Genomic DNA, 15,434 nt, shown 5'->3' with positions numbered 1-15,434 from the left:
GAACCCAAGCCTTCTCCTTTAACTCACCTATGACTGGTGTTCTGTGATGCTCCAGTGGAGAGGAAAAATTCCTATCGTAGCTTTTATAAAGCAGAAAAGAAACACACTGCCTTCTCTCTGAGACTGTTTCGTGGAGTTCCTTAGTTTTACCTCCTCAGCCTCATCGCAGTCAGGCATTTATCCGCATGTTGGCCTTGAACAATAAGGGCTGTCCTATTTCTGCAGGATTACTCATCTTAATTAGGAACCTAAGAGCGTCGCTGATATAAAGCCTTTATTTCTAACAAAACTGAGTCTCAGACACTCTGCTTATTATTTTATGAAGGGTGGAAGGCAGAGAAACTCTGTGAGGAGCTGTAACATGTCATCAGGTGATGCTCTGCGCCTTAACCGCTTTGCTTCACACCAGCATACTGATCTTAAAGAATGCAAATAAACACTGAAGTGGCATTGACACTAGGCTTGCTTAGCACATGCCAATCTCAGCAGTGGTAAAAGGAGAAAAAGAGTGGGTTGACTTGTCTTCAAAAATCAAGCACGTAGGTGCTGTCACTGAAAGTCAAAAGTGACTACGCTGTTTCAGCAGTCAAACAAACAAATTTCCTACTTGTCACACAAAGTAGGTAGGAGCATTGCTTCTGCTCTAAGAAGGCAGTGCAGCACCAGAGCAGGCTACCCACAAAAGTGGCAGGGTCTGCATCCCTGAAGGTTTTCAGGCCTAGGCAAATAAAAGCATGGAGCTGGCAACCATTGTCCTTCGAGTGGGATGCTGGATCAGCTCACCCCAGAAATCCCTGCCAACCCATATGTCTGTGATTCTTATCTTCCTTTCTCTCCCACCTTAGCGATGGCACAAAGGCAAAATGCCATTTGGTATAAAATTCCTAACATAAAGCAGGCTACAAAAAGAAATCTGTTATTTGGTATTCATTTGTTGTTCTGTTACTCAAGGTTAAATGCAATTAAATCCACTGCCTAGAGATGGCTGCTTGCTAGTAACTTTCCAGATTTTTTTCCCCAAGTCCATTCCTGGTAACATGAAATTATTCTTGCCATTTATTTTATTCTCTTTGTCCCAGGGCTATCAGAAAAAAAAAGTCTGAAAAACCTTGTGAAACCTATGTACCTTGTAACAATTCTTCATAAGGAAGTAAGGATCTTCTGCATTAGAAGTGCCCATCTTTTCCAAACACAACTGAAATAAGCGTGTACATTATGCCAAAGGGTTAGGCTGGAATTCTGAAATCAGTTCCACTGTGATGGGGTTTTTGCCCATGGATATGTGCAATACTGTTTATTTGAATGCTTTGCCTGCATAAACAGGAAAAGCTGCCTTTATTGAGTAGGACTGAAGCCTTGATCATGATGTTAATAAAAGGCAACATAGTGCATCTAAATGTATCCAGGACTTGAAAAGAAATCAAAATTATATGTATGCAAAGTATCTTAATAGAATGTTAGCAAAAATTAGAAGTTACTAGCTAAAATACACCAAAAGTAATGGTTAAATAGGCTGTAAACACAATCTGCTAAGAGTCAAATAAATACACTAAGTTAAAACTGTGATGAAACAGGACACTAAATTGCATCATAGACTAATGGTATCGTTCCACATAACCTCGGTAATTAATTTACTAGATTGGGATTTTTCTAGAAGAGTAAAGAAGCATACATTATCTAACACTGCAATGAAAAATGTACATCTGTAGCTAAGCAGTCTCAGCAGTAAATATCTGTAACCTTAAACTATTTCAAGCATTTTGGAGCTGTGTAATTTTTTCCAAGGTCACTCATGCATGGGGCTCAGATGCTGAGGCTATGACTGTGTCATTACCACAGTATTGGCATCCTGCATGTATCTCAGTAAGAAATTATATTCTTATTGTATAAGTTAATTCTGGATTTTTTAAAATTAAAAAAAAAGTTTCCTGGGACTATGTGTATGCTAGGAGGTAAAAGTAACAGAAGTTCTTCACTGCCTGCTGGGATCTGCCTGTTGCACTAGTGGGGCAACTAAGAGAAGGTAAGTAAAGGCACGTCCTTAATCCTTGAGTTTTTAATGAAAACATCTGTAATTTGAAACCCTGGTCTCATAAGTGTCAGTGGGAGTTTTTCCACTGATTCTGAGTTAGCCAGGCTTCCCTTCTAAAAAAACCTGCTCCAGGGTCTGCTTCTTTCCAAGTACCCAGCAAAGTAGACTCCAGCTTAAGATAATACACTCTTCCTAACTTTAAAGCAGGGGTTTTTTATACATTCAAAATACTGGAAATAAAAAAAACATTTCTCTAGAAAACGATGTTCCAATAAGCAATTTTTTGCAATTTAATGGCATATGCAAGCTTGGTTGAAAAAAACCCAGTCCATTCTGAGGCAGAATGTCATTCTCAGGTAACATAGGGTTGATGTCTTTGAAGTCAGCAAGGTAGTTTAATGTGTATATAAATGAACTCAACAAGTTTATTCCAGTCTTTAAAATTATACGTGTATATGCATGTAACTACCATGATCCCTGTCTTTTTGTAGTTCCATGTTGGTAATGGCACTGTACTGAATTTAAAGTTGCCACAATAAAAGAGATGACTTTTGCTTAGGAAAGTTCTGTATCTGAAAACAGAAAAAAAAACCCAAAACCCTCCGCATCCAAAGCTACAGTTTCATTAAAGTCCCAGGGTTTAAAATAAAAAAGATCAAATTGAAAGGCTAATTTTAATAAGGGTTTTAGAAGACAATGTCTTGTTCTAGATCTAGACTACTTTATTAGAAAATACATTTGGAACAAAGCAAAAAGGGCATAAAATATGCACTTCTGCACTGCACTCTATGTAAATTATTTTTCTGAAGGAAGACAGGAAGGTTTAAAGAACTGATAATGGTGTCTCCAACTTCTAAACCACCACTTCAAAAATAAGCTTCTACTGCTAAGGATCAAAAATACTACTACCTTAAAGTGATTTGGTGACCCATATAAAAAGACAAGTATACTGAAGTAAACACACATGGAGTATACATGAAGTATACCTTTAGTAAACACACAAGGCATTAACCTCTACCTCTGGAATCCTTCCTGAAAATGTCTGCAGAGAAACCATGAAACTCAGGATTTGTGCTCTTGAAACCCTGCTCACTTACTCCACAAAGAACCAGAGAAGCTGAGGTTTTGCTATTGTTCCATACAGCAGTTTCTACAAGCATCTAGTACAGTTATGTCTTTTATTCTAAATAAAGAAAAAGATTTAACAGTGACACCTTGGTAAGGTACTAAGGTTATTCAAATTTCTCATATACTCACAGTATGATTTCCATATTGGAGGCTGGTATTCTTCAGCATCTAAAAGAGAAGTAAAAAGAAGGAAAGAAATCAGTCAATTGGTCACTGGGTAAAACTGTCAGCATGTGTTTTTCTGCTGAGAGACCTCATCTTGTCAGGAAAATTCACATTTCTTTCCCAAGAGAGATGCTAGCTCATTTACAGTACAGTTTCCAACGTGAGAGAAGAATATAAATTTCAACCACTTGTGGACCCCACTAGCTTTTCCCAAATTATTAAAATCTAACAGGAATTAATTTGCATATAGTTTCCTGACTCACCAACATTTTTAAAAATAATTAGCTAGACTGGTAACTACATTATTTATTTATTGCACTTGGCCTGATAAACTAACAAATCACTACTGGTTTTCCATCAGGCTTATAACCACAATATTAAGATTTCAGACATCAATGAACAACATATGCCTTAGCTAAAAAGACACACAGCTCAGGCTGAACTGCCATGCACAGACCCAACAGTTCCAGCAATGAGATTCAATTACACTTCTTGAACCCACTAGTATATGTAATTGGCATGTTTTCCAGAAACTGCATCAGCAAAAATTATAATAAAAAGTTAGAAAAAGTAAGGACTGCCAAACCTTCAATCAGAAACAGAAAGCTATTGCCTTTATTGACCGAAGGGGCACAAAAAGAGATGGCATCCTCTGTCAGTGTGAGAGTTATACAGTGCTGCTGGGTGTAGCAAGACAAACCTCTTTTAGGGCACAGAACTTCAAGGTCCAACCAGGTGTTCCAGCAGAGACTCACAAATAGTGCTCTGAGCCTACAGCCCTCAGGGTTGACTAGCCTGTTGCTCCAAGAGCAACTGACCTCTCTGCTGGCTTGCTCGGGACTGAGCTGAGCCTGTGAGTTTGAGCTTCACCTTTTATTGGCCCCCTAATCCTGCTCATGTGCAGTTAGGGCCTGCCTTAATCAGGCACAGGTGGGCTTAACACAAGCTCATGCCCACTACCTGGTAATCAGTGGCACCTGGTTGCCTTATTTCACTACAGCTGGGCATTTTTGGCAGGGGAAGCAGAGCCCTTGCAGTTAAAAATGTAAGTTTTTAGGGTCTGTTCTAAACCCCACCACCCTGTGCTAACAGCCCAGCGTGCAAAGGGCTCTCCAGGCTTGGAGGGCACAGAAAGCAAAAGGTCACACTCCACAGGGAGGTTTCCAGCTCTCTGCAACAAAGGCTGTTCTTCAACCTCCAGAAATCCCAAGCTTGAGTGCTAGGAGTTAAATAAGTTACCATACACCAGCCACAGAGGGTGTGGTACTGGGTACCAGGCTGGCTCCAAACTGCCCTGTTGCCAAACACTTTGAAGAGTCATTTACCGGGCGTATGTCATTAACCTCCTAATACTGTGCAAGTTAATTAAGGTGTTTGGTATTTACTAAACTTCTACTTAAGTTATGCTAATGTAATTAAATTATAGTTGCATAGCTCATGCTCCTGGTCTATTTATATACACACAACCACTTTAAATATATCCTGCAAAAGTTTGTTTACTAGGAATGTTAATCATTAACTACCATCTGCCACTTTTAACTACATTGTTTTATAAAAGGATAGATCCAGCAACCATCACAGAAAATGCCTGGTATAATACCTGTGACTATTTGCAGATGTATTGATTGGGAAACCCTTTCAGTTCCAGTTTCAACCATATCTACTTCACAACTTCAGCAATGTTCAAAGTGCTCCCAGACTGACAGAGTTATACGGTGCTGTGGCAATGTGTGAGTAATTAGCTTGCAAGTTCATTAGACAGGGGGATTATTTTAAATTATATGAAGCTATTTGTGAGATCAGTGAAATTTATTCACGCAAGAGCTGACTATTTTTTTTTTCCTCTCACATTATAGTGGTAGTATAATATTACTATTTCTTTTTCTGTACATCTGTTGCTCCACATACAGTTTATCCTAACAGAGTAATATTGTGTATTAAATTCCTCTGTCATACTTCTTCACTACTGCAAGAGAATTTCCAAATTAATAGATTTTTCCAGTAGGAGAAACCTTGATATAGTACAAATATCTGATCATCTATTCTTGTGACTTCAGAGAAGGAACTAATAGTGAGAGAAACAGTGAAAAACCAACAAGTACCAGCTTTAGTTTTCTGTATTAATTAGAAAGAGCACAGTAAATTGAACAGTGAAAGCTGATCTACAAGTGGCCATAAAGTGCTTCATTAACTTGAGACAGACTGATGGTGTGGAAACAGTGCAGCCTAGGTGGAGAACAATCATCCAGGAGATAGTCATAAAACAAAACTCCTAATGATTACATTAGATTTGTCACAGTTATGAATCTGTCAGCCCAGGAAAGAGCAGACAGAACCATTCCTCAATAGCTAAAATAATTCTTAAGGGCAGTACACTCGGAGGAAAACCACGGGTCACTGGCTCCACATCCACACTTACACAGCACTGCAACACCCTCTGTGGTCCCTTCAGCTGATAACCTGTCCCTAAATCCCAGGGAACAAAACTCCCTATCAGTAATGGTATTGATAATGTTTATTGTCAAGCTCTCATGAGTGGCATTTGATGGCATCTATTTGTAGAGAAAAAACAGAACAATTGATTTAAATACAACCGGGAGACAGATGTCAAGCTTAAGGATCAAGGGGATGTTTAAGGGAGCCCACATACACATCTTTTGCTCCCTTTGTGAATGGAGGCCACTGGCCCCAGACTAAACATGGACCATCTACAGCCAAAGATGCCATTCTACATGGCTGTCAGTGTGGCAATTAGCCTCAGGACAGCAATTGTAACACCTGAGTGATAAGAGAAATACACTGACTCTCTTCCTTGTATGATACAGTCTTAGGACCCCCATCCTGGATGACTAGATCAGATTGAACTTCAGCCTTTCTTACATCAGGGGTCAAATGAGACAAATCCTACCTGAGCAGACAGATTACTACCATTTGCCCTTTTATGCTTCTTTTCTTCTTTTCTTTAAATAGTCCTCTTTTTTTTTTTTTTTTTTTTTTTTTTTTTTTTTTTTTTTAGTAGCTGTACTCATTGAATCATTCTGCATTCTCCATCAATACAGCAGGTTCACAGAAGCTTCATATATTAGTTTGGCTGCTTGGCTCAGTTATTGTTTAACACCTCAACTCCAGCAGCTTCTGCCTTCAGTTCTGGTCATGGTAATGGTCTCAGCAAGGACCACAGACCTCAGTTTTGAGCCACTTAGCAGAAATCAATCAACCAATCAATCAGACTGGGCACAAATGACAAATGCATTGATATCTCATTGAATTATATTCCTAATATGAACTTTCTTCATAATGTCTACCACAACTGTGATTGGCAGCATGAGAAAAAGGGATCACCAAGCTAGTCCTAGGTGATAAGACAGGGTCTCTCCTACTGCTGTTTTTTTTAACAGGTCACACTCTTAACAGTGCTTTCTGGTCTGAATTCAGAAACTGAGCCAGCAAAGGCTGAAAGCAGTTGTCACAAGAGAAACTCAGAGCACAAGATGTCTCCGTTCTGAAAAACTCAGGAAGATGTCCCAGGCCCAGCTATCATATACCTTTCTAAGTCTAGAGAGATTCCCTATACAAAAATTACACCTTTCTGAGTCTAGAGAGATTCACTGCAAAAGAACTACAGAATGTCCAGTTTAGGTCTTATTATTTTGAGTCTTACCAATACCAATAAGGTCAAGAAAAAATCAGAAAACCCTAAGGAGTACTCACTTAAAAGACTAGAACTGACAAAAAAAAGCATGAGAGCCTTCAACAAATAATATTACAGGCACTACTGTTAGTTAAACCTTTGAAATGTACCTGTTGAGAAGGTTAATATTTGTTAGACTTAAAAAAGTAACTAGAAATTAGTTATATGCTAAACAGGACGGCAAAAGGAATGGTGAATGCTGACTCCTGGGGAATATTACAGCTACCAGAAGGTTTCTCACTGCATGCATAATTGACAGGAAAAGATACTGGAGAAAACTTTCTAACTGAAAATGATACTGTGGAATTGGAAAGAAGGACTATGGAAAATCAGGTTAGTTCTTCACTTTATTTGCTTTACTCTTCACAGAGCAGAGAGGATGAATTAAATCTTAGGAATAAAATATTTTCATTAAAGCTGATGGAGCACCCTAAAGCTGAGCAGGTGTAAAAAGACTATGCTAAAGGGAGTATCGAAAAGCTGGCAATGTTTTAAGCACCCAGATAAAATTACATGAGTTTTTTTTAAAGAAACATGAAAACAATATTAAGCCTGTACATAATGTATGGCATATGGTTAATGCATTACTCAGAACCATTCTTAAGCAATTTCTGAGAAATGGGCTTACATTAATTGTACAGTAAGCAAAGTTATCCATGGACTTCAAACCTTGCTCTTCACTGTGTCTGGCTCTGTACCAAAGGTGGCACCTTTGTGGATGTAATTGTGAAAGACATTGGAATGATTGAATTGCTTTTTACTACTTCCTTGTGCTTTGTGAAGATTGTCACATAATGCCCAAGCTTGTGGGTTTGTGCTACCAGCACTGGGACTGACCTAACTAAAGCAGGTCTAATAAGATACCAAATAAGCTAAAACTTTTGATTCTTCTGACTATCAAGGCTGGTAATGCACTGGAAAAAAGAAACTCTGTTTTACAGGAAAGAACAAAAATTATGCTATATCAAACACTTCTGAGTGATAAGGGCCATTTTTAATTATAATGGGAACACTAACAAATATACTTACTGCAGCTATACACCATACCCAGTTCTAGATATTCTAAAAACTACTAATGTTTCCTATGGTAGTAAAGAGCTATGCAGGACAGGTACCACAGGGGGATCATCACTCTTTGCCAATTTCTTCATAGCCACTATGAAAGAGAAGAATTTTTTTTTTTCATTTTTGCCTTTGTCCTTACTAAAGGATTATAAAAAATACTCTGCAGTTCACCTTGGAAGAACTGCCTCAGCCTGGATTTTCTGCCACTATTGTGTGAAGTTCAGACTTCCTTTCCAGTAACAACTAATTTTAAAACTTTGACCTGTGTGTGCAAGAAAAGACACTTATGTGTGAGGAAGAGCCAATTTGGAAACTGCTGGTTTACTGGCAGCGTGCAGATAAATGATTCACCAGATAAACAAGTCTAGTTACTAATTTCTTAATTTTCTATTGCTGTTTTCAGGATCAAGACTAATAATCATGACTATTTTAATGCCTTCTATGCATTTCCTTTAAAAAGATTTTTCACAGTTTCACCATATACACTTTCATATTTATAGCTTGGTTTACAAAAACAGTAAGTTAGCATATGTTAATGAACATTTTTTTCTTATTTTTATGTAGTTAATTAGATATATAACTATTACATTAAACTTTTGAGCAAAAGGCTATGTGAAAGATGAACAGCGTTTGTACTCTTCAGACACCTATATTCTTATATTTTTTTCTTCATCCAGAATGATATTACACAATGTACTTCAATGGAAATCAACATCACAGAATCACAGAATGGTTGAGATTGAAAGGGACCTCTGGAAGCCATGTGGACCAACCCTCCCTGCTCAGGCTGCCCAGGACCAAGTCCAGATGGCTTTTGATTATCTGCAAGATGGAGACTACACAAATTGCCTGGGCAACCTGCACCAGTGCTTCGTCAGCCTCATAGTGAAAAAGTGTTTCCTAATGTTCAGAGCCTCTTGTCTTTCTTTTTTTCTGCCCATTGCCCCTGGTCCTGCCACTGGGCAGCACTGAAAAGAGCCTGGCTCTGTCCTCTTGGCACCTTCCCTTCATCTATTTACACACATTGATGAGAGCCCTCCTGAGCCTTCTTTTCTCCAGGCTGAACAGTCCCAGATCTCTCAGCCTTTCCTCAAGGGAGAGATGCTCCAGTTTCTCCATCACTTCAGTGATCCTTTGCTGCACTCTCTCCATCACGTCCATGTCTCTCTCGCTCTGTGAAGTCCACAACTGGACCCAGTAATCCAGGTGTGGCCTCACCAGTGCTGAGAAAAGGGGAAGGATCACCACCCTTGACCTGCTACCAGCACTCCTGCAGCCCAGGATTCCATCAGCCTTCTCTGAGGGAAGGGTACATTGCTTGACTCATTTTAAACTCGGTGTCCACCAGGACCCTCAGGTCCTTTTCTGTCATGCTGTTTTCCAGCCAGGTGGTCCCCACCATATATTGGGGATTAAAATGAAAGAGTAATCAGAGGATTTCTCCAATAGGGTCAGTTCTTTTTCAACATGTAAAACATCACTACATTATTTCTCCTCTGTGCTTAAAACTTATCAATTACCAAAGCTCATTCTGTCTCATCTGAATTGCTAATGGTGAAGGTCTGGGATGGTGAAGGGCTATTTTCATTTATTTTCCCCTCTCACCAATTAATATTTATGCACACACAACTATCTCACACTGCAGTCATTTTGCAAACTATTTTAAACAGGCACTTTGAGCTATGTTTGATTGTCATTTGGCATATACCTTTGGACATTATGATTACTACTATTACACACAGTAACTGTCCTTGCAGGCATATCTGACTACACTTTGAGAAAGAACATTCTTATTTTTCAAGTTGCAATCATACTGTCAAACGAGCAACTCTCTACCTCCTGAAAAGTCACTGTTCCTTTGAAGAGCAAAATTAATTCTCTTGCAGCTAATAATTAGCCATGTAGCTATTGAAACATTTCAGCGTGTCAAAACTCTGTTTAATGTTTCATTCAGGAGGCACAGTTGCCAGAGGAGGAGTCAGTAGTTGCCAGCTTTATTACTGAACTTTATTGTCATTGGTACATGGACAGCTAAAACATGAAATCAGACTTCAGCTTTGGCTTTAATGAGACATTCAACATCCAGAGTAAGGCAAGAAACAAAAGTGATAGAGTTGTTTATTTGCAATATAGTTTATAATTGGTGTATTAATTCAGATGATGGGTGTTTCCCACGGCTCTATTATTTTTTAAAAGAAATAATCAGCTGTAGCGTGTAATTTAAAATGTCAAAAAAAGCTCACAAAAGAGGTGGAGTTCTCTCTTGCAGCAATTAGACTGAAACAGTAAGCTTTCAACAACCACAACATGAATTCATGGCAATTTTGTACCTTTTGCTGTTGCCTACCATAAACTTGCTATTAGAAGCCAGTGATGTAAAGGTAGCTCCTTTAGTCCTTTGATTCCACCCATCAGAGTTTTTCCAAACTGTGCTCTCTCCTGCTTTTGCTTCATATTTCAAAACAGCATCTTTCCACTAATAAACAGCTGGTCAGTCCACGGATAATTTTGTTTAATGCACTTCTGTTTTACTAAAAAGCAGATTATGGATTGTGCAAAAAAAAAAAGCAAATTTTATAACTTAGAGGAGTTACCAAATATCAAAAAAATGCCACTGTGAAGTAAGTGAATATTAGGGACTGACTCCAAAAGATCACAGAGGATGTGAATTATCTGAATCCACAGCTAAACCTGTGGAACAAAAGCTTAAGAAGCCATGTTCTGCAGCTGATGAGTGGTGTTCAGCCAGCTATGACCATCCCATTGGAGCAATATCCCATTTAATTAAAAAATCTTTCTACTCTGCACAGATTTAAAGAGATTAAAAGTGTTGAAAATGTAATTCAAAATTTGGAAATGGAGAGAAAGAATAAGCAGGGTTCTCAAGAGCAACAGAAGTGTAGAAGGGAAGGGTATTTATATAATTCTAGTTTTAGAAGCCTCTTCAGGAGTCTTTTTGAAGTCTACTAGGGGGTGGGGTGTGTCATGTATAACAGATTTGAAAAGGCTCTACCAGAGAGAAATTCCAAGAACTTGACAGGAGTCTAAGTAAGCTGATGCAAATATTCCCAATGCTTTTAATATTTCCCAGGAAACCTGTAGGATTTAAGACTGCAGAGGGATATCCACACTGCCTAATATCAGGCAGTTAGGTCCTTTTTAATGCTGAATCACAATGAATATATTTGACCTTGGCTAGCATTTAAGAACCTCCGTGATTTAGGGGCTTTGAAACATTCTGTTCACAGAGCAACAATGAAGAATTTCCTCATGCAAGCCATTAAAGGTTTGTGTTTGGGAACTAGAAGGGTTGATAATGAAAAAAAAATCACAAAATATGTCCTTCATGCTTGATTGCAAAAGATATATTTAAGTTAATAGCTGCCATTACACTTACTCTGGTCCCTAAAAATTATGTCCCAATTGTTGTTACTGGTATCTACTTAAACACTAATGCTAGTGTAATTAAAATATAACAGAGTTATTTTCACATTTTCATTATTTTAATTTATAAACGAGAGGTATCAGGACATTAAAATGACCCAGTCTGTCTGACTGAGAAACTGACATTTCTTTGGTAGGAATAAACACATCTTGTAAGTTAAATCACATCACATTAGCAGACCTCCTATCTTATACAGATACACATTAGCTTCTAACTAATGACCAGTTAGTTCCTGGCTAAAAATCAAGACCAGATAATCAGTTGGCATCTATAGGAATAGCTCCACTGAATTAATTGTATCACTTTGCAGATTGTGGCAATGTATTTCCAGCCATTTACTTATTGCACCTTAACAAAATTCCAACCATAGCCCCCTAGCCAATGATCCCTGGACACAGCAAAGCATTCCAGGAATTCTGTGAAATAGCATGTGACTGAAATAACTGCAATAATGTCAAAAAATGGCATTAAAAGGGTCATTTTTGAAGTATTTCAATTAGAGCATTTATGTTGAAGTAGTGTCAGCACATTCCCCCTTCCAGAAATGCACTCCTACATTGACATGATGCCCATTTATCTGCCTTGTCAAAGGAGCCAGCACAGCCCCTGAAAACTTATTAACCTTTAGCAACATTCAAATTATTGCTTTGGGTAACTCTGTTATTTTTGATAGGTGTCATTTTATCATCTCTCTAAGCAAGGGCTCAAGTGCTTGCTTTTGACTGTTCAAGGGTATGGGGTGGTCCCAGTCCAGCAGCTGACTGTGGAGGTTCTTCAACAGCTTTTCAGAGATCACCTCCATCTTCCCCATCCAGCTTTACATTACCCTTTCTCTAGATAAAGAAATACAAGTATTTTTAGTAGACTCAGTACCAAGTGGAAACCAGTAATTAATCTGGCTCAGCAAAGCCACGTGATTCAGAGAATTCACACTGGTAACTTAAAAAAACCACAAAATGCATTCCACTAATACAGGGGCTACTCATTTACTAAGCACTTTCTGGACCCTGCAGCCTAAATACAACATCAAGCCTTGGGCATCACAGATGAGAACTACTCTGCCATCCAGAGCACACATAATGACTTGCAGAAGAATTAAAAGTTTAGCAAATAATTAGACCTTTATTTGGCTTCCTTTATGGGTCCCATAGCAGTGCTGCAAAACTTGCTTCTATACATTAAAGCATGAAAAACAGGAAAAACACCACCCACCTGCAAAGTGTGTTAAGCATTCCCACTGCACTTTCATGAAACTGAATAATCAGGGCTCCTAGGGTAAGAAGCAATCCTGTACCTGTGCACTTCCCCTGTTACAAAGACATGACATTTTTTCTTTTCATTACACTCTTCAGTGGACAGTTTTATCTAAGTGTGTCAATTGCATTCAAGGCAAAAGGAATTATTATTTTATGTGAAGTTGCTTTTTGGATCTTCAAAATCTTTAAAAAGCCTTAAAAAAAATAGTTTTAGATTAATTAATGCCAGCTACTACTGAGTACTACTGACTACTCTCTTTTCTTTCAACATATTGAACAAATGGACAAACACTTCACAAGACTTTTCTTTTATATGGCCACCCACTATTTAACTGCTCCTCCACGTCTGCTGTTACTAATTTGGATCTAAATAATAGAGAAATATTAATCTTCTTAAAATTCAGTTCCATTCTAAGATGTACATTAATATAAGATTCTTATATTTTAAAGGTTTCTGTAACTACACTTTCCTCCCTCTACTCTTACCATTAAAAGAGGTTTTGATATTACTTAAAATTGCAAGAAAACTATCATGCATGATTTCCACTCAGAACAACACGGCTTATGTATTGTTTCCTTACTCAGGAGGAATTTTAATTGCCTAGTGGAGGTCTGTAACTTTTCCAAAAGCCTTTTATTACAGGCTGGCACTTTTACAGGTGATAATGACTTCTTACAGTATCATACATTTGCAAAATGCCTTGTATGAAAAACCATAAAATTTAAAAGACGCTTAGGTCTTCCACAAGTTTTATCAAACTAACCAAGAGGGGTGTGCAAAATATCCCAAAGCCTGGGCACGGGTAGGTGACTACTTTGCTTTGCAGCTTTCAGTATTGGCTGTATTTTCCCTAGAGAAATGCTGGTTAATGGAATGTCACATGAGGAAAGCCCCTGTCTCTCTGGCATTGTCACTGCCAAACTAGAACAGATCCAAATCAGTGCTCACAGGACAGATGTACAAGTGCCTCCAGTGGCAGAATTTATCCACCTGTAATATATGAAGGAAAATGTGACTGCACCTTAGCTAATATCCTGATTTCCTGCTTTGCAGTTTTTAAAGATGCATGTAACACGAGAATACTGTATTTAAGTTTCTTAGAACACATGAAACTTCTTTGTACGTGGTAAGTAAACCAAATACACTGAAAGCGTTAATTCCCAGGTAAAAATGGATTTTGTTTCTGTAAAATCAGAGATAGGCATACATAAATTACAAAGGAAGGAGAAAGCACAATTTTTCTTAGTATCTTTCCTGGAATTGTTTTCCATCCTTGTAGAAATCACAAATAAAATTTGTTTCTTATTCCACTATACCCCACTTATCTTGCAGATACACTCAGAAGACAGTCAAGACAGTACTTAAAAGCTCATCCATCACACCCTTGATCATAAAATCAGTAGAGTAAGAAAGAAATACCCTCTTCCTTGGAGTTATTTTTTAAAGATATACACAGATGCCACAATTTGGAACGAACCCTCAAATTCATCCCACTAAGCCATTTCGTGTAAGGTCAATTAATTATGAATAAGGCTCTGGTTCTGGCACAGTAATATTTAGTAAGAAGTGCAGGGCAAGAAACAATATTCATTGAAAGCTTAGGAGAAGTATTTGCCATAAGCTTCCAGCAGTTAAACAATAATCAATATTCAATACAGTAAAAGTAAGGAAGTACACTTTTTACCTTCATTTATACTCTGAGTGATGAAGTGTAGATGTCAGATATCTTTTTTTTCTGTGGGCTAAAATCAGCATTTGATCTTTATGACTAAGCACAGCCCCCCCTTAAAACAGCAAATGAGTCAGAATTCTTTAACTGCCCTGACATAATCACAGCTTTGATGGCTAAAGGTGGCTAAACACACTGCAGAATCAGAGGAGCCATTTCATCATGTGTCTAAGCTCATGGGGTCTGTATGGAGTTGTACTGGTGGACACTGCCAGATGAAAAGCTATGGACACAAAAATATTCTTTCCATCAATTGCTTCCTAGTAATTAAACCAAGGAGAGCTTTGTTCCTCTGATAACTTACCTGCCTTCATCTAACAAAGCAAGATTCACATTCAAGTATTTTTTGACTCCCAAAGAACAAACGTGTGTCTACACGCTCAAAACTGACTAATGTTACTCTGGAGCACAGAAAAGGAAGAACAAAACGAATTCAAGCTTTTCCTTTGGAAAGATCTGGCAAATCTCCAAAACGATATGCTTAATTTTTTTAACCTAAGGGGAAGGGCTGGTGCTGAGCAAGAATTGCAACTTTGAGTAGCAACCACCCCTTCACAGTTCTGCTCCCATTCTGGGAGACAGGAAAGCTGGGTAAAAAAATGAGCTAATGATCTCATCTCTGACAACACCAGAACTAGGACGGATATTTCATCTTTTAAAGACACCAATCCAAATAAAACTTTTTTTTTTTTTTTTTTTTTTTTTTTTTTTTTTTCTTGATTTTCCTGTGTGTTTGTTGTATCACACAGGAAAGCCTGTCAGAGCTTGTCAGATTACCTAGTAGCTAAACCTCCTAAAATACAGATTTTCTTGAGAATCCAGAGGGTGACATTGCTGGTTATCTGCAGGTTTATTGGTAACAGCAAAGGTTTGTAACTAATTTCTGAGACAGCGTGCTGCCCTACAAGCCATCCCAAATAAA

The 15,434-nt window shown here is 38.1% G+C and overlaps 1 protein-coding gene across 1 annotated transcript in view; it reads right to left on the bottom strand.

The window, feature by feature from the left end:
* The window catches only part of CHN2 (chimerin 2), a 166,261-nt gene that overhangs the window by 94,884 nt on the left and 55,943 nt on the right, over positions 1-15,434 (bottom strand). The window contains exon 2 of the mRNA XM_030445029.1: positions 3,290-3,328. Coding sequence (XP_030300889.1) covers positions 3,290-3,328 — 39 coding nt within the window. The remainder of the gene's footprint in view (positions 1-3,289; positions 3,329-15,434) is intronic.

This window comes from Calypte anna, chromosome 2 (assembly GCF_003957555.1).
Source record: "Calypte anna isolate BGI_N300 chromosome 2, bCalAnn1_v1.p, whole genome shotgun sequence".
In the NCBI taxonomy this organism is placed as follows: Eukaryota; Metazoa; Chordata; class Aves; order Apodiformes; family Trochilidae; genus Calypte; species Calypte anna.
Note: the sequence above shows the minus strand (reverse complement) of the source record. Positions and strands in the feature narration are given on the sequence as shown.